The sequence below is a fragment of the Mustela putorius genome, unplaced genomic scaffold (genome assembly GCF_011764305.1).
Source record: "Mustela putorius furo isolate JIRA1106 unplaced genomic scaffold, ASM1176430v1.1 tig00000129_pilon_pilon_pilon, whole genome shotgun sequence".
Lineage (NCBI taxonomy): Eukaryota > Metazoa > Chordata > Mammalia > Carnivora > Mustelidae > Mustela > Mustela putorius.
The window spans coordinates 6,075,151-6,094,505 of NW_025421290.1; the positions used below are offsets into that span (position 1 = coordinate 6,075,151).

General features: G+C 40.0%; 1 protein-coding gene across 8 annotated transcripts in view; it reads right to left on the reverse strand.

The window, feature by feature from the left end:
- The window catches only part of TRIM9 (tripartite motif containing 9), a 108,064-nt gene that overhangs the window by 46,165 nt on the left and 42,544 nt on the right, over nucleotides 1-19,355 (reverse strand). For all 8 annotated transcript variants that reach the window (XM_013056129.2, XM_013056127.2, XM_045069384.1 and 5 more), the window contains exon 2: nucleotides 1,081-1,176. In XM_013056129.2, coding sequence (XP_012911583.1) covers nucleotides 1,081-1,176 — 96 coding nt within the window. The remainder of the gene's footprint in view (nucleotides 1-1,080; nucleotides 1,177-19,355) is intronic.

Sequence of the window (19,355 nt, forward strand, 5' to 3'; positions counted from 1 at the left end):
TATGAAATTTCAGCTTTCATGACAATTGCTTTTGAGTACTCAAAGAAGTCCTATAGAAAACATCATTTAAGAGCTCTCCATGTCCCATGCAGGATAACATTGGGAGGATAAGTGCAGCCTTCTTGCAGGTTCTGATGTAGAGCAGAAAGAAAGCTTTGCCCTGATGAAGAGGTGGGGTGCAGAGGCAAAAGCAAAGGAGGGACTGACTGATAACCTCTGTTGCTCTGGAAAACAGAAGGAAGTGTATGGGTATTAGGTTGTTAGGCAATCAAAGTTTTAACATGAGCATGCATGCAAAAAAGGGTGAGGAAATCAGTGTGAGATGCTTTGAAAGACTAGCTTACATTTAAAAAGATATTTCTACCTTGACATGGGTTAAATATTAACTCAGAAAGCAATTTACTAGAGGCCAGAGCGAAGGTTATTTCTGTGAGGCAACCTCAAAACATAAGAACAGTAAACAGAGCAGAAGGTCATTATTTAAGCATCTCATGTAGTTTATGGCTTCTTTCCTTTGGCAATAGTGGAGAATTCACAAACTCTCAAATGCCAGCTGATCTGTGGGTCATGTCCAAGTAGAGCAATCTGAAATTATAGCTACCATGGGGGATCTTGTTTGGAAAATATTTAAGCATCTAAGTGGAGAAGAAGGAAGGAAGGACAGAGAGAAGGAGGGAAGGGAAGAAAGGAAAGGGAAACCATCGGATAAGATACACTTATGGCAAGATGTTTTGGGAGCCTGGAGAGTTTAAAAAACTAAACAATTATGACTCCAACTTCACACAAAGGCCTCTTTCTAAATCCAGAGTAGTAGAGAATTAGGACCTCAGTGCCAAGGACAGGAACTATTTGGAAAACCAGGTTGTTGTAGCTGGCTTGTTGGCAAAATATAACCACCTTAAGAAGGGAGTACATTTGAAATTGGTCTGTACATTTGCTTGTTTTCGAAGAGACAGAGCAGAAAAATAATTGGAATTTCCCCCACAACACAGATAAGTAGAAGAAACAAACAAACTTCCCCATGATGAAGCAATATCTGAACCCATGGGGTTTGCTTTCTGTCTCAGGTGCTGCCGATACCTGGATCTGCTGGACCATGTTGCGGAGCTGCACCAGAAACTCCTTGGCTTCTTTGGCCCTGTCTGACAGCCCGTTCAGCGCCTGGGAGAGCTGGCTCTGCAAAGATAAAGAAGGAAACCATGGAGCTGTAATCACAGGAAGTAGCAACGAGGTTGTACAGAGTCATTTCAATCCAAGACCCAAGGGTCCTCAGCCTCCTCAGATTCTTTTCGTCAGAGCCTGGGACAGTTAGCCAACATTTGTACATGAGGATTCTGGTATTAACAGCATCCAGACCCTTTCCACAGGCCCCTGAGAACTTTCTCCTCTGAAGCAGGGTCAACTCCTGGCCATTGCAGAGGCCCTCACCAGCTGTATCTGCTTGGAATTCCCTCATCTCATTAATTTGTTGATTAATTCAGCAATAATTTATTTATTTTGAAATTAAGAGAAAACTGTGAGTTAGATGATTTTGTAATTGTCAAAATGATTTAGGTTTAAGTGTTCTTGGTTTGGGCCTGGGGCCGGAAGAATAGAGAGTCAAGAACAGGAGGAGGGAAGGAAGGGTTAGAGCACTGGTGTGATGCTCTGGGGCCACTTCAGTGTAATGACAGATACAAAAGCCACGATCACATTCCTCCTCTCCAAGGTCACCTTTTGGCTTCCAATTACAGCCCTGTTGCCGCAACTCCTCTCCACTCCCAAATCAAGGCAGGCTCTCTTCCCAATTTCGCACACTGTCCTGTCCACATGGGATGCAATTCTGCTGGGGGGCCAAGGGTGCAGGTAAGACCTTGCTTTTTCTCCAGCCTCCCTGCCTGTTGGGGTGGCAAAGAGACACATTGCTAATTGATGAGACTGGAGTGGAGCTTGGCTGGGGGTGGAGAGTAGTCTGAGGAAGCTCTTGGTTTTCTGCTCACTTGAGACCAGTGTGGCTGGTGCAGCCTCTGCCCTTGTGTTCCCAACTTTATGGCAGAAGTCTTATGATTCTCCTTGAGAAGACCAGCATAGTAAGCGAGGAAGGGTAGAAGAAGAAACAGCCTGGGTTCCAGGGGCAGCTTTGAGCAGCCAAACAACACTTGAAGTCTCCTACCACTAGGCTTCTTGTCTATGGGGAATATTAACTTAAATTAAGTAGTTAATTCAATTAGTTAATTAACTAATCACCAACTAATCAATTAATTAGTTAATTGACTTAGTTAAGTTCCCATACGGGGGTTTCCATTACTGGCAGCCACTACCATTGTACTTGATGCAAAAGTTCTTCTCCTACAAGCCTGGGCATAACTGCCCATCTCTCCAGGAAATTACAAAGACAAACTCCTTTCTCACAACACCTTCTTTGAAAACTAAAGCCTACTCCCCTCCTTGCCAAGACAATACCACAACCACTCTCCTCTTTCAAGTAAAAGGGCAGAATCTTAAGGTTATATCTCTTGGTCTAATGAATGTTTCTCTGCCTCTTTTTAAAAAAATGTAAATCCAGTATAGTTAACATACAGTGCTTTATTTGTTTCAGGTGTACAAGAGAGCGATTCAAAAATTCTATACATTATTCAGTGCTTATGAAGTTAAGGGTACTTTTAATCCCCTTCACCTTGCTATATGATCCAGTAATTCCACTACTGGGTATTCACCCAAAGAATAAAAAACTCTAATTTGAAAAGATACACAAACACCTATGTTAACTGTAGCATTATATACAATAGCCAAGATATGGAAGCAGCCCAACTGTCCATTAATAGATGAAAGGATAAAGAAGATGCGGGGTGTGAGTGTGTGTATGTACAATGGAATATTATTCAGCTATAGAAAAGAACAAAATCTTGCCATTTGCAACCACATGGAGCTAGAGTGTATAAAGCTAAGTGAATGTTTTTCTTCTTATATTTGCCTTATTAAATATAAAGTTGGGCACTGGATCTCTTTAAAAATATGCACACCAAATGCTTGATAGAAGCAATGTGGGGTAGTAGAAAGAACACAGGCCTTGGAAACATTCAAATTCTGCCTTTGTCCTTTACTAAATGTGACCTTGGGAAAGTTATCTGTGCCTGGGTTGCTCCAGTGTAAAAAATGGGAAGCATAATAATGTTTTATAGTTGGGTCATTGTGAGGGTTTAGTGCATTCACCAATGAAAAAGCTCCTGCTAGCTATGTATAATGGATAAGGGAACTACTCTGAATTCATAAATGCTACCAGTTACTGGTAGTGCCAACTTTTATACACAGTTTTACCTCCTCCATAAAATAAGAAGAATATTACTATTCTTGGGTGTCATGGGCATTGCATGAAATGAAATTTAAAGGCCAGAACCCCTCTGTTGTATGGTACATGCTTAATAAATGTTAGTTATTACTAATTAAAAAAAATTTATTTATTTGAGAGGGAGATACAAAGAGTGTGCATGAATGAGGTGGCGGGGGGTAGAGGAGCAGAGGAAGAGGGAGAAGCAGACTCCCCGCTGAACAGAGAGCCCCATGCTAGACTTGATCCTGAGACTCCAAGATCATGACCTGAGCCACCCAGATGCCCTAGTTATTATTAACTCTTTTCACCTTCTTCCTTCCTGCTCACAAACACCTGCAGACTGACTGGGGAGATTTGCAGAGCAGATTCCTAGAAGAGGATCTGTTGGGAGAATATACTTCATCACTTTTACTCTGATCTATGTACTCAGACTCAGGGAGGCTAAACCAACACAGCTACGAAAGAAAAAGCACAAAGTGAGCCTACGATGCTGGAAGGGCTACTCAATTATTTATTACCAGGTCCCAGCTGCACCTATTATTTGGAATAAAAGTTTTCTCCTTAAGAACTTTTTCTAAGAGCCCAGGGAGCGAAAAAGGGTAGGAGGATCTCATTTAGAGAAGCAGACAATACAATGACAGACATATTCTAAAGGAGACATTTTTCATTGTTACCTTAGAATTCACATCTTTCTTTTTCAGAATGAGCAAAAGTTTGCTGGCTACTACAGTTTTCATCCCCCTTTTATTATAACATCTGCCTTAGTAACCACACTTGGATGTTGGAATATAGAAGTCAAGTTCATTCAGCTATAGAGAACTGAAGCTACCTGATTTCTTGTGTTCCCACCTGGTACTTAATATATAATGTAAGTTAGTTAGACCTGACACCCATAAAGAATTTTCGACAAGATACCACTAGCTCCTTAGAAAAGAAACTATTTCGTAGGATACAAAGAGTACTGGCCTCATCCATTCCAGGTTTTCTTTCTTTTTTTTTTTTTTAAAAGATTTTATTTATTTATTTGACAGACAGAGATCACAAGTAGGCAGAGAGGCAGGCAGAGAGAGAGGGGGGGGCGGGAAGCAGGCTTCCTGCGGAGCAGGGAGCCCGATTCGGGGCTCAATCCCAGGACCCTGAGATCATGACCCGAGCCCAAGGCAGCAGCCCAAACCACTGAACCACCCAGACACCCCCCATTCCAGGTTTTCATGTGGGAAAGCTGTAAGCAAACTGAAAAAATCAATTCATTTGCAGATTACCTCCCTTTGTGTCTATTTTCAATCCCAAGAATACCTTCTACCTGGCTAATGGTTCTGGTATTTGATAAACAACTGTATTATAAGATAAAGATCTAAAAACCTTTCTCTTAAGCTTTGCCAGCTTGTGGAAACTGAGCAGGAGACAATGAAAAATCTTGGGAACCATTTATTACTAGAAAATGCCCTTATTATAAGGATTTATGTGCTTTTATAGGATAGTCTTTTGATCACATTTATAAGCTACATCTGACACAGAAGAACATTATTATTGATTGATTTTGTTTCCCAGGAGCATTTAAATTTCTGCTGTGAGCTAACAGAAATGTTCTGTCTGCATTCAGGACCACGGAGCAGCCCTTTGAATGTATAGCAGATCACCAAAGATGCAAATACTTAGTGCATGTTTTCTTTACAGCACCTTCGGCTGTACCAGTAGCCATCAGAAGCGGTTTATAATGCCTAAGCAATGACGTTCTGATTTCCTGAATAGTTGTCTTCCAATTTTCTGAAAAGGTGTCATGACCAGAAAGTGAATGAGAGTGGGGAATTAATGTAGCCTAAGATGCCAGAGCTCAGAGCATGCTCTGAATCACCAAGATGGCTCAGAAAGGCAGCAAGTTGCTCAGAGCTGTAAGGAGGGAAACAAAACACTCCCCCTCCTCCTTCCTCCATGTGCTACTTTTTCCCTCCAATTTCCACCCAGATTCCCCTCACCTTCCAAAGGATTGAGGTTATAAGGGATCAGGAGCTCAACCTGGAAGCCGTGGGAGGGCAGTTTGCAACCCATTATGAGGTAGGTTCAGTAGATGGGTATGGGATTCAGTCCCTCTCAACTAGCTCCTCCCTTGGCTCAGCATCTGCCTAGCTGCAGAGGATGCCCACACTGAGGATGGTGTCTCCTCTCCTCGCTCTGCCGTGAACATGATCTGTGTGTCATTTTCTCCCTTACTATGAATATTGGATGGAGGCAATTGGGACAAAGGAAGGAGAGCTTCCTGGCTGTCTATGATCTTAAGTTATAGCTATGGGACAGGTCCAAAAGGGTCAACCCTAAAGAATTAGTACAAAATAGATGAAGCAACACTGGCTTAATGGCCCCTGTGACTCTGTCACAGCACACTCCACTTGGGGACCATGCCCAGGCCCCCTCCTTCCCAAGTACCAGGGTCAACACAAAATACAGGAGCAAAGTGACAATTGATGTGATGTAATTTTGAAGGAAGACCTTAGAATAAGAACAATTTTTTTCTGGAAGGAGTGCTGGCTTCTAAGTCTTACTACATTACTGTCATTCTATAATTAAAAAGTAAAGGCAAGAAATTCTAACAGTTAAGAGATATTGGTCATTTCTTATTAGCAAGGGACTACTGGGTGCTTTTAATGGGACTCCATTTAATCCCAATCACCACCCTGCCATTTTGCAGAGGTTCAGAGAGGATACTCGAGTTTAGGTTTTACAACTCACATATAAAAGAGCAGGAACACAAACCCTCATCTAACTCCAAAGATGTGCTCTTTGCTTCCACGGTCCAAAGAAGAGAAGTCTCTCACTCATGCAGGAAGAAATAAAAACCACCCATGGTGAGAGCATGCAAAACCAAGGAAGGTGAGGTGGTGGGGGTTATGATTGATTATGAGGAAATCTGATTATGCTCAACAGGCAGATAATATGTAATCCATAGCATAGCTAGTCAAACCTAGATTTTTCCTGCATAAAGTTTTTTGGTGAATTTGAAAAGGACCTTGTCAATGAGATCCATGGGTCTCATGGGAGAGGGCCAAAAGGTTTGGACTGAGGTCCACCATTGGCTTTATCATGCACTGACCTGAGACCTTGGGAGGGACTGGGCTGAGGATGGAATCAGGTAAAGGAATGAGAAGTCACTGAATAACTAGAACTTGGAGAACCTTTGAGCTGAACTCCCAGGGGGACTGATTCTCTTTCTGGCTAAACTTCTGTTTCTGGTCTATACCTTTCCTTGCACCTTTCCTTTCTTCCACAAAGGGATCTCTCCTCTGGTTTCTCTGATGGTGTAAGACCCTGGATCTAGCCCAGCCCCAGCTCACTAGTTAGATGGGCAGGAAGCCCCACAGGCTGGCCTGCCTGGAGATGAGGGCCAGCAGCAGAGTAGGGGTAGTAAACAGGTTGTGATCTGTGAACAGTAATCTTGGCATGTGTGTGTGTGTAAGTGAATGTATATGTGTGAGCAAGCATGAGCACAGAGAACGTGAGTGTATAAGAATGTGTGCCAGAGTACATGTGTGTATGAGACATCAGTGGAGCACCAGGAAGCTCTTGGCTTTGGATAAGGCAGGTATCAGAGGGGTCTTATGGGCAGCTGATTTGGGCCCACTCAGTTGCTGCTTACTGCTAATTGGTTCTGACCAAGATCCTCTCTGTGGCCAAACGCACTCAGGTTCCTCTGAGCCCTCTTCTCAACTTTGGCCCACAAAGGCTTGAACAAAATTCTAACATAGTTTCTAATGGGTCATGGCCACATCCCTGGGATGACCCTAGCCCCCTTGAAGTGTCAGTCTGAGGAAATTCAAGGCTGCCAAAAGAATTTACTGGTTATTTCAGCCAACACGTGAAGATAGAGCCCTTGTCTCCTAGTCTCTGTAGGAGGTTAAGAGTCCAAACTCCATAAACACCAGTTAGCAAACCCAGATGCATTCCACATGGGCCAACCCCTTTTCACTTTCTGTAATTTCTCACTTCCCTGACTCTCCTGAGCCTCAGCTCATCCCCTCCCCATTCTTCCAATCTTCCTTTAAAAAGCCCAGTCACAAAGGCAAGCAGAAGACAAAGCACAAGCTGACCGTCCCCAGCCTCCCCCCAACCCCCACTTCTGGGTGGGACTGTGTGTGACCTTCCAGGAATCTCCCAACTATCTTAATGTTAATGACTTGCTAGAGGGGAAAAACAACCTTAACTTGATTGCCAAGGCCTTTGAAATCTCCCTTTTTCTCTACCTCCCCCAACCCCATAGTATATAATCAGCTACCCATCACAACCCCAGTGCAGCAGCTCTTTCTGCCCTCCCCCCCCTCCCCCCCCCCGGTTTAGTCCACGTGCTTTAATAAACTACCATTTTGTACCCCCAAAACCCCCAAAACAAAAAACCCCTCCAAAACACCCAATCACTTCCGTACAAATTGAAGTTGAGTTCAGTTACCCTGGACTCCTTTCCCTATTGCAACAGTGTATTACTGATTGAAATCTGTCCTTACCACTGTAACTGGTGTCTACTCTGTTTATCTTTGATAGTGGCTACCCTGGCTCTGGCCTAGGGAAAACTGTGGTAATCTTGGGCAATGAGCTGACCCTTCAGCCGGCCCAGGTTAACTTTAAGGGTAGGGAAGGAAGCACGTCCAAATTCCCCTGCCTGAACAGGCACATCTCTCATATACTAAACCAATCTTACCATTTTGACTGTGAATGTGAGCTATAAGCTGTGCAGAAGAAAAAGGAAGAAGACATTTTGTCCCTAACACACTGTTCCATATAATTTCCTTTCCCATTCCACAGGGGTAGATCTGCACAGACAAGTACACAAACATCCACACTAAAAGCTAATGTGTAACGCCACTGACCTTCTTTTTAATAACAATTCAAATCCAATACTGTTTCAGTCATTCTTGAAACCATAAACATGGGCCAGCAATGCTATTTTTTTTTTAAAAAGATTTTATGTATTTATTTGACAGACAGAGATCACAAGTAAGCAGAGAGGCAGGCAGAGAGGGAGGAGGAAGCAGGCTCCCTCCGAGCAGAGAGCCCGATGCGGGACTCGATCCCAGGACCCTGAGATCATGACCAGAGCCAAAGGCAGCAGCGTAACCCACTGAGCCACCCAGGCGCTCCAGCAATGCTATTTTTTTCACCAGGTAGTAGCAACTGACTGAGATAGAGAGGGCAATGGGCAGTAACCTGGCATTGGGATTAAGAAGACAGGCTTTCCAGTCAGACAGACTTGGGTTTAAATCCAGCCTTTCACTTGCTGTGGAACCATGCATGGGCATATTACCTAATGTAGGGAATACTGTGGTGCTCTGTCCAAGTTCTCTTTTAAAGGCTGTTGTGTTGGGGTGCCTGGGTGACTCAGTGGGTTGAGCCTCTGCCTTCAGTTCGGATCATGGTCTTAGGGTCCTGGGATCAAGGCCCGTGTCAAGCTCTCTGCTCGGCGGGGAGTCTGCTTCCCCCTCTCCCTCTGCCTCCTTCTCTGCCTACTTGTAATCTCTCTCTGTCAAATAAGTAAATAAAATCTTAAAAAAAAAAAAAAAAAAAGGCTGTTGCGTCCTTCTAGCTGCTGGGAATACCACTGTTGATAAATTGATTACACTAGGAGTCTTTTTGTCTATGGGGACAGGGTGTCCCATAAGTGACTGGCTAGGGCTTCCTTGTCAGGACTTGAGAATAACCCGAAGGGCTATCCTAGCTCCAGAACTCCCAGCAGACGGGGCTGGGGCCAGTCAGGTCTGCTCATTCCTGGCCTTCTCACTTCTTCTACTAAGATAACTCAGCAGCTAACAATCCCTTCACAACTCTCTGAGTCTGTGTCCAGGAGCCCCAGTCTAAAACTCTAAACTTCCTGGGTCTGCAGCATGGAGATAACAATAGTACCTGCCTCTCTGCCTACTTGTGATCTCTGTCTGTCAAATAAATAAATAAAATCTTAAAAAAGAAAAAGAAATACATCTTTGTCACCAAGATTTTAGGGACTGTTTGTTAGTCTAGCAAAATTGACTAATACAATTATAATTAATATAATTAATTATATAATTAACGATATATAATTATACAATTATTTATATATATTTTATTTATTTATTTGAATTATATATATTTTAAATAAAATGTATATTTATATATTTTATTTATATATAATTATATAATTAATTAATTATATATAATAAATATAATTGTATGACGAAGCAATTATATTTTCTTTCATGATTTAATTTAATCAATATTCATAGTTTTATCATGGACCAGGCACAGTGATTCACACTAGGAAAATAATGATAAAGAAAGTAAACACAATCCCTTCCTTCAAGGAACCATCATTCCTCAGAAGCCACCACCATTCTGAGCTTTATAATGTCCATTTGAAAGTTCTCTCTTATGGACTCTCTAATGAAGAGGAAGCAGACTAGACTATTCCAACAACTAACAACAGAAATGAAGCTTCTCCACCTCTCAGGGCAAATGAGAAGTACCTGCTTCCTCACCAGACCCAGCCAATTCTGGCTAGAGTTTGAATTCTAGATATACTCTGCATGGCCTTTATCTACTAAACTTAAAGTAGTTCCTACCATAGATAGGATACTCTCAAGCTGGAGATGCAAATCAACATGGAGTTTTTTTCATGGAGATAGAAGTCACTTTTTGCCTCAAGGCACAGGGGAAAAAAAAGAGAGAGAGAGAGAGAGAGAGAGAGAGCAAGGGAAAAAGAAAAGAAAAAAGAAAAACTGTTGCCTCACCCAATGTTCATAGTTTCTTGGGGGAAAATCAATTTGCCGTGTCTCTATGGCTTTTGCAGGGTGCTGGAAGCCATGAAAGAATTCATGCAGCAATTGTTGTGATGGAAGACATGAAACTTTAATAAAGCGGCAAGCATATAGGCTGCAAGGTCAACACCACTGGGCCCAAGGCTCTGTTAGAGAGCATGCCTTTCTATGGATATTTAAAACCACTACACATGTGTTGTTAGGCAGTTACTAAGCATTTACAGCTGAGGATCAAAAATATGCTTTCCTTGGGCTAAGCCTTTGTGTAAATATTGGATTTTACATCCCAGAGATGGACTACAGGATACATCTCCTTTGTGTGTGTGCTGCCTTTTTTCTGTGGATAATTCTAAGGCCCTAGTCAGAAGACTGAATCCTTTCCCAGAAAGCTGTCTTCTCTGCAGATCCCTTTGGCTTCCTTTAGGTCATGCCATGTCCTTCCTTTTGGTCTGCCATGTCCTTCCAGGTGGTATAGCATTCCATATTGTCTGATACTGCCCAGGCACAGTTTTAAGATAAGCAGAACAGATTTGAGATCAATACATATTCAGTTCTCTATAATATTTAAGTGTCCCAGATAGAAAGTTTCATTTTTCAAATGAGGACTTTTCTCTAAATAATAAAAACATGCTCTAAGAAATATATATGAAGTGAAAGAAATCACCGAACTACTTTTCATACAGAAATGCTTTTCCTGTGCTCTTTCAGAGACTCAAGTGTTAAGTGCTAAAGCTGGAATGACAAAATAACTAGTGGGAGCAAGACGTTTTAAGAAATAACTTTCCCCCTATATTTCAAAAACAGAACATGCTTCTTTCAGGAAAATCAGAAAATAAAAGACTTAGTAGTTGAAAAAAAATAATAATCTCTTTTCACTTAATATGCTATAAATATTTTCCCATCTGACTGAAAATACGCTACTTCCTCCTTTTGTGTAATAGCTATATAATATTTGATAACATTTACTCTGTGGCAAGCACTGCCTGTAATGTTTTATACATAGTAACTCATTTTTTTCACACAACAACCCAGCAAGGTGGGTACTATTAATATTCAAAATTTTTAAAAGTGGTAGAATTAAGCAAGAGAGGTTATATGGTCCAAAGTCTTAAAACTGTCAGGCAGAGCAGAATCCAAATTCACAAAAGTGTGTGACCAGAATCTATTCTGGTAACCACTAAGCGGAAGGGTAACCCACTATGTTGATGCAGCATCATTTATTTAACTAATCTCCTATTTTAGGACATTCAATTTGCTTCCATTTTTTGCAAAGAACTGACATGAATTTCATGGAGTAAATCTTAAACACATTCTTGATTATTCTCATTTTCAGAAATGAAATTTCCTATTTACTCACATTAAATGTTATCATCTTATCAAAATGTCCCTGAGTGGTCATTTAATTTATATTCCTGATAAAGGTGATGTAAGTAATACCTGCAAATATTATCATTTGTATTATTTTTTAAGATCAGAGAGGCAAAGAATGGAATCTCATTTCTAAAATTTGCATTTTTACATTACCAAGGTGAGGAGAGGGAGACTTTTTTCAAAAGCTTATTATTGATATTTTCCTAGTTAAGGTGGAAATTCCCACTGGTATTATTTATAAAGCACTTAGAAGTCCTAGCCGGCAGAGTGCTACTTGGACTACTTAAGTGTTTGTCAAGGAAATTAGTTTCTTCTCATTGTTGATGACTATCTGTGAACAAGGCCAGCCTGAGGACACTTGTTTGCTTATCAAGAAAGCCTTAGGGACCAAAAACTGAAAAACAAAATGGAAAATTTAGGTGGCCTGCCAGAGAAGTGAAAAGTTATGACTTAACAGTTTTAGTAGAATTTGGTCAGCACGTCTGGTTCACAAAATCTCTACTCTTTAGAACTTATAGTTATTATTTTGTGGACACACAATAATGTGTCTGGTAAACATTCAGTGGGCATAAGAGAAGAATATGTTCTAGGAGAGAATATATATACATTTATATAATATAAAGATAATATGCATAATATAAATTTTTATAACACACGTGTAAACATAATTAAACTTGTTAACGGGGTTGTTCAGACACGCTACATTTTTTCTTATTATTTGTCTCTTTGGCCTATAATATTCTAAAATTCAAAGGTGATTAAATTTCTCACAAAGAAGGTGCCTCATTAGCGCAGTAGGTAGTGCATCAGTCTCATAAATTTCCCACAAAGATAATACTTTGATCATGTTCTTTACTTCTACGAATTTTTGTCTTATGTAATCTATGGTTTTGCTGTTTGTTCTTCTTGTGCATTCATTATACCTTTTAACAATAGATCATCTCCTTAGATGTTTCACTTAATTCTTTTGGCCTTGAACTTCATTTTTTCTGATACTATTATGTACATCCTCTCCTCATTCTCCTTCTCAAATAAATTTGCCTATCCTTTTTTTTTTTTTTTTTTTTACTTAGACTTATTTATTTGAGACAGAAAGTTTGAGGGAGACAAATAGTGGGGAGAAGGGCAGAGGGAGAGAATCTTCAAGCAGATTTCCTACAGCATGGAGCCCAATGCAGGACTTGATCTCATGACCCATGAGATTGTGACCTGAGCCAAAACCAAGATAGTGAGATGGTTAACCAACTGAGGCACCCAGGCACCCCGCCCCTGCTCATCTTTTTTTTTTAAACTACATTTGTTTTAACTCAATCTGATGATTTTTTACCTTATCATAGGGAAATTTGGGCTATTTTATATCAATTAACAATGTGTTAATTGATATAGTTGGCTTTATTCCGTCTTTATTGTATATATTTCTATTATAATCCATTTTCCTTTAAAAATTTTTGTGGCATTATCACATTTCTTTTAATATCTTAAACTGTTCACCAATTAATCTGGATATTTTGCTATGTTTTTCTATTTTGCAAGCTGTTAACATCATATCTTTCATCTTAGGTAAACCTTCATTTTTCTATTGCTAAGTCAAAATTAACTAGTAACTTTGATCGTCCTAACTCTCAACATTTCCCCAAATGCTTCGCTTAATGTTTACTAATCTCTTGCAAATTAAGAAATACTATTTTAAACAATTCCTAGATCAAACAGGAAATTAAAACTGCATTTACAAATTTTCTATATATAATGAGGAGAATCAGTTTATGAAAATATATTGCTTTTTTAATATGATTTTTTGGGGCTAGCTAGGCAACTCAAATACTATAACACTGATCCCTCTAGAAATACTGTTCTTAGATAGCACATAGAAGAAATGGATCAGGGGTGCCTGGGTGACTCAGTTGGTTAAGTGTCCGACTCTTGATTTTTGCTCATGTCATGACCTCAAGGTTGTGAGATCAGGCTCTGGATAGAGGTCCATGCTGGGTTTGGAGCCTACATAAGGTTCTCCATTGTCTCCCTTTGTCCCTTTCCCTATCTAAAAAAAAAAAAAAAGGAATGGATCATAAAAGACAGAGGTGGCTTTTTTGCACTTAAGTGCTTATATCCAGGATGACTCTGACAAACGTTCTTAAGCTCTAAGCATTCAATAATTTCAGAATATTTTTTAATGAAATCTCAGCTTACTTGAACTTATCTTAAAAAAGCTAGATTTTTCAAAAGCATGGGGGTCATTAGCAGGCTGGGAAACATTAATTGCAATATCTGAATTTTAATTCCGACTTCCAGACCTCACTACACTATCGATGCATATATTAGCACAGATTCTTTTTCTTTTTTTAAAAGATTTTAAAATTTATTTAAGAAAACTCCACACTCAACATGGAGTTCAAACTCACAACTCAGAGATCAAGCATTGGAGTTGCATAATCTATCAACTGAGTCAGGCAAGTACCCCCACAGAGTCTTTAAAAACAAAGGGCACACAAGGAGAGACCACTACACACCAACCAGACTGACCACACTGAGTGCTGGTGAGAATGGGGAGACTCACACAATGATAGCAGGAGTTAAAATGGTACAACCACTTGGGAAAACTGGTTCTTTCTAATAAAGTTAAATGTATACCTATCCTACATGATAGCCTATGTCCCAAAAGACTTGGATAAAATATTCATAGCAGCTTTATTTATAATAGCCCCAAAGCTGGAAACATTGCATATGACTCTCAATGGTACTATGAATAGATTTTGTATATTCATATAATGGAACACTATTAAGCAATTAAAAAATGCAAGCTAATGATATATACAAAACATACATGAAATTTAAAAAAAACATATTGAGTAAAAGAAGTCAAGCACAAGAAAGTACATATTGTTTTTATGTAAATTTCAAGAAGAGGCGATTTAAAGAACTAATCTACAATGAGAGAAGTCAGGAAAATGGGGAGATTAACCGGAAGGTATTGTAAAGAAAGTCTTTGAGGTAGGGGTATGTTCTATATCTTGATTTGGGTGGTAATTATATGTGTGTGTGTGTGTGTGTGTGTATACACATTATGTATGTACACACATATGTATACACATGCATGTGTGTATATGCATATACACATATACATATATGTACATACACATGTATATACATACATGTACGTATGTATGTAAATATATACTCACACATATATATGTTAAAGTTTATTGAGCTATAAATTTATTTTTTTTAAGATTTTTTTTATTTATTCATTTGACAGACAGAGATCACAAGTAGGCAGAGAGGCAGGCAGAGAGAGAGAGGAGGAAGCAGGCTCCCCGCTGAGCAGAGAGCCCGATGCGGGGCTTGATCCCAGGACCCTGAGATCATGACCTGAGCCAAAGGCAGAGGCTTTAACCCACTGAGCCAACCCGGCGCCCCATATTGAGCTATAAATTTAAAATCTGTATATTCTACTATAGATAATTCATGCTTTTAAAAAATAGATATCTTTGATCCTGAAAAGCCAAAGCAATCTTAAGAATAAAGAACGAAGTTGGAGGCATCATACGCCTCCAAAGCTATAGTAATCAAAACAGTATGGTAATAACATAAAAACAGACACATGGATTAATGGAACAGAATAGAGAGCCCAGAAATAAACCCATATATATAGACAATTAATTTATGACAAAGGAGCCAACAATATACAAGGGGAAAGGAGAATATCTTCAATAAATGGTGTTGAGAAAACTGGACCACTACCTTACACCATATGCAAAAATTAACTCAAAATGGATTCAAAGACTTGAACATAAGACCTGAAACCATAAAACACTTAGAAGAAAACCCAGGGGATAAGCTCCTTGACATCAGTCTTGGCAATGTTTTTTTGGATTTGACACCGAAAACTGGATACTGGGAGACCTCCACTCACAGGGTGTTACTGCCTTGGATGATTTCATGCCTTTGCCCTGGTTGTGTTGACTCTTTTCTTCTGTTGCAGATACCTAGCAGCCCCTGGAATCGAGTTACCTGGCCACTGCTAACTGGTCTGCATGTCCTCTCAATGACATGATTTTAATATTAAAGATCAATCTGTTATGGAGGGCACATATTACATGGAGCACTGGGTGTGGTGCATAAACAATGAATTTTGGAACACTGAAAAAAATTAAATTAAAAAAAAAAAGATGAATCTGGTAAAGGTCATTTAGGTGGAAATATAGGCCTAATTTGAAAAGTGGCAATTCCTCAGAGGGAACAGGAATGATGGGCGCCATTCAGTAAGAAATGGGAGGCCACTCACCACCTCTGCCAGAATCTTTGCCCACCCTCAGAGATGTCCTATCCTTCGGGAAGGCACAAATGCCATAAGACTCACAATGCAAATGTACCCTTTTTGGTCAACTTATGATGCCATAAGTTGTAGGAAGAACTTGTGTTCAGATGTTCTTGGTTCCTTTAGTTTGACTACGAGTTTGAGAGGCATGAATCCTCTCATTTTGCTGATAAACCCACATTGTTCCTCTCTGAGAGTCCTAACATTTCATTTATAAAGTCCAAAGCATAAGGAAATTAAATTAGCCTTAATATTACTCTCCTTTTCACTACCATTGCTTCTGTTACTCTAAGAACAAAGTAAAACACAATCTTTGTCTAATAAATGATCCTCTTTGCCGAAAGAGAAACTCTTGGGGATATCTTAAATGGCTTCTAAAACATATTTTGATTTTTCTCCCTGCAGTACTGAAAGATTTGTTAAGATCCAGTACCTATAGGTCAATTTCCATTCAACATAAAATTAATAGTGATCATCAATATCGTTCAGGAAAATGGATCTAAGCCATGTCTGATTTCGTTTCACCCTTTCCCTCTGCGTCTCTGTCAATCCATCTCTATGCAAGTCAATTGCAGTGCCAGCCTAGTGAAAAGGGAATGGTTTCCATGACAACAGATTTTCGCTCTGCTAGTTAGAATCTACAATTTGACTCCCACAGAAATAAATCTCATCATGGGACTTGGTTGATTCTGTAAACGACTAAATAACTGTGCAATCATTTCCAAAGAAAAGCCTGTTAGAAGCTTGCCTGAGCAAGGGTAGGTTATGTGAGGTGACTGCTGAATCTGCCGCTAACCTCACACAGATGGGGCGATGTGCAGGGAAGTGCTTGTTTTGAGCCGCAGCTTGCTCAGTTCTGCAGCCATCACGTGTGGGCTGCATAGCTTGGTCTCTTATGAATTTCAACGATGCTTTAATTCCAGGTGGAGGGAATAGATTCTAGAGCACCTCATAGCAAATGACATAATAAGTGTTCATCCCTGAAAGTCTTTCGTCTTATTTCCAGAAACTGTTGTTCCTTGAAAGGACACAGTTCTCAGAGCTGTGCTTCAGGCATACGGTATGATATGAATTTAATTGCTTATTGTCTATTTCTCTGTTAAATTAGGTGCTGCTATCGTATAAGAATACTCTTGTCTCTTCACTATTATTTCCCCTTATTTTAATAATCTGTCGTATTTATTAATTAAAAATATATAGAAATACTTGCAGATTTTTAATTTTCTTCTTTAAAGATTTTATTTATTTATTTGACAGAGAGAGAGAGATCACAAGAAGGCAGAGGCAGGCAGAAAGAGGGGAAAGTATGCTCCCCACTGAGCAGAGAGCCCGATGTGGGGCTGGATCCCAGGACCCTGAGACCATGACCTGAGCGGAAGGCAGAGGCTTAAGCCACTGAGCCACCCAGGTGCCCCTAGTTTTCATTTTAAAACGTAACATGATGCTAAGTGTTTCAAATAATGGTTTACAAACATATTTTCCTAATAACATTTTATAGAAATTATAACAGTTAATTCTGATCCATAAGAAAATAATTGCTATCAATCTCGTGGTATATAGTTAAAGTGATTTCAATTAGTTCCATTCCTGGATCCAGTAAGCCAGGTTTCCTTCTGAACAGTGGGACTCACTGCTGAAGTAGGAACTTGTGTTGCAGGAGATGGTATCCTCAGCAGAGAAGAATGTGCAGCTTTGAATAAGGATGCAAATATTCAGAACTGTGATGAGACTGCTCCCAAAGTGCAAACTCAGTAGCTAAATCAACTCCCTCCCACCCCAGCTCGTTGATGCATTTTGCTCAGTGAGCTGGTTTTTAAAAGCCATTTCAAACATGCAACAGAAATCCCTTAGTACCCAGCCTGTCGCTAAGTCTGGTAAAATCTGCATTTCCATGTTGTACACCTTCCTTGTTTCCTCAGGCTGTCCCCTGATGCTAACTCTCCTTTTCCTTCCTCCGCTCAAAGCTTAGGAAGGATCTAATACCACTCACTTAAGAATGATGGACCAAGTAGCCCATTAACCTTTCATTGAAATTCATGCATATTAAATTTTTATCTAAACCAAAGATTTCCCTTTTACATTTTTCATTTCTAGTTGTCAAATGAAAGACTTTGCAGTTAAGGAAATTTTTAGTAATTTTGAGAAAAATGGGAACAATTTTGCTTAGGAAAGGGGACCTTGAAATTACATTAATTTTACCTTGCTGGCCACAAAGGCAATCCTGATATCATCTTTTTAGAATGAAGTCTCTCTCCTCCCACCCTTCCTATTGGGCATCTTCTCCCTAAGGTAAGAGCAACCCTTTGAGTCATTGGAGGCCTAGTTCTATCAGCAAGTACGAGTAGAGGAACTGATCCCTTCCTTAGGAGCTTTTCCCAGGAGCCAAGCCTAACCTGGTATAGACAGATCTCTCCTCAACCTTCCCTGGGTAAACAATGGGGTGGCCTCCTCTGCTATAGGTGTTGGCATAAAACATGATCTAAGCTGATAGCTAATAATGGCAATGGCATAACTTTCTTACAGGAGGTCTGAAAATGCATACGTTTTGTTTCCTCTTGTGTTTCTATGTCTGAATTTCCAATAAAGAATGTTATTACTGGAGGGCATCAATTTTATTTCATTTTATAGACTGCATCTTCCTGAATGTTTTATATTTAGACTATCACCTTTGTCTATTTCTACTTATATATTTAAAATGACAGAACTCAGATATGCAAGCGGCTAATCAATGAGAGTTAGGTGTGGCAAGAGGTGAAGGACTGGGGAAGGTAAAATGAGAGTGTGTAGAATATGTGGTTTCATGAGCAGAGTACAACTGATACGTCAAGCTAGGGGAAGGAATGTTAGCCAAAGGAAGGAAACAGGGAATGGTAGGAACAATGGAAAGAAGAGAAAGGTAAAGAGATAGACAGAGGGAAGATGGGGAACAGGTTAAAATCAAATATCAGATCATCTGGGATGGCAGGGAAATGCCTGTGATCTCCAGAGCACTCTTGCTCAATTCCATGGATGACCCAGAAAGCTAGGCATAGTGATGTCAACTGGGTCTAACCTTGAGGGACCAGTGGTGCCACAGAAGTTATATGAAATCTGGACACAAAACCAAATATTAGGACTTCAACTTAGTGATTCTTTTTTCTCCCACCATATAACTTACAGATTCTTCATCTGTTTCTATATGATGCGCAACCAGAGTTGCAGAAATAGGCAGCTCGCTAATTATAGTCATGTTTTTTAGCTCATGGTTGTACAGTGAAACCAGAGAGGTGGTAGCTTCCTAATGTGTCAAAGTAGGTGGAAGTACATCCCCCAGAATTCCCTTTCCTGCATGTATAGTTAGGGCAGGCCACAGGAGAGATTCCTGTGGGAGAATTTGAGGGGGAAGTGAATTATCAGTCATTTTGTAGCCCACATCCACTGTCATATCTGCTGTCTCAGCTTGTTGGCATGAGGCAGCAGCTGAACCAGCAACTGCTCCACCTTCTCTGGGGTCCTCCTTCAGCTTCTCCAATTCTTGGGCCAGGCGTGTGTGTGTGTGTGTGTGTGTGTGTGTGTGTGTATTTAGGTCAATGACAAAAGGCCCCAG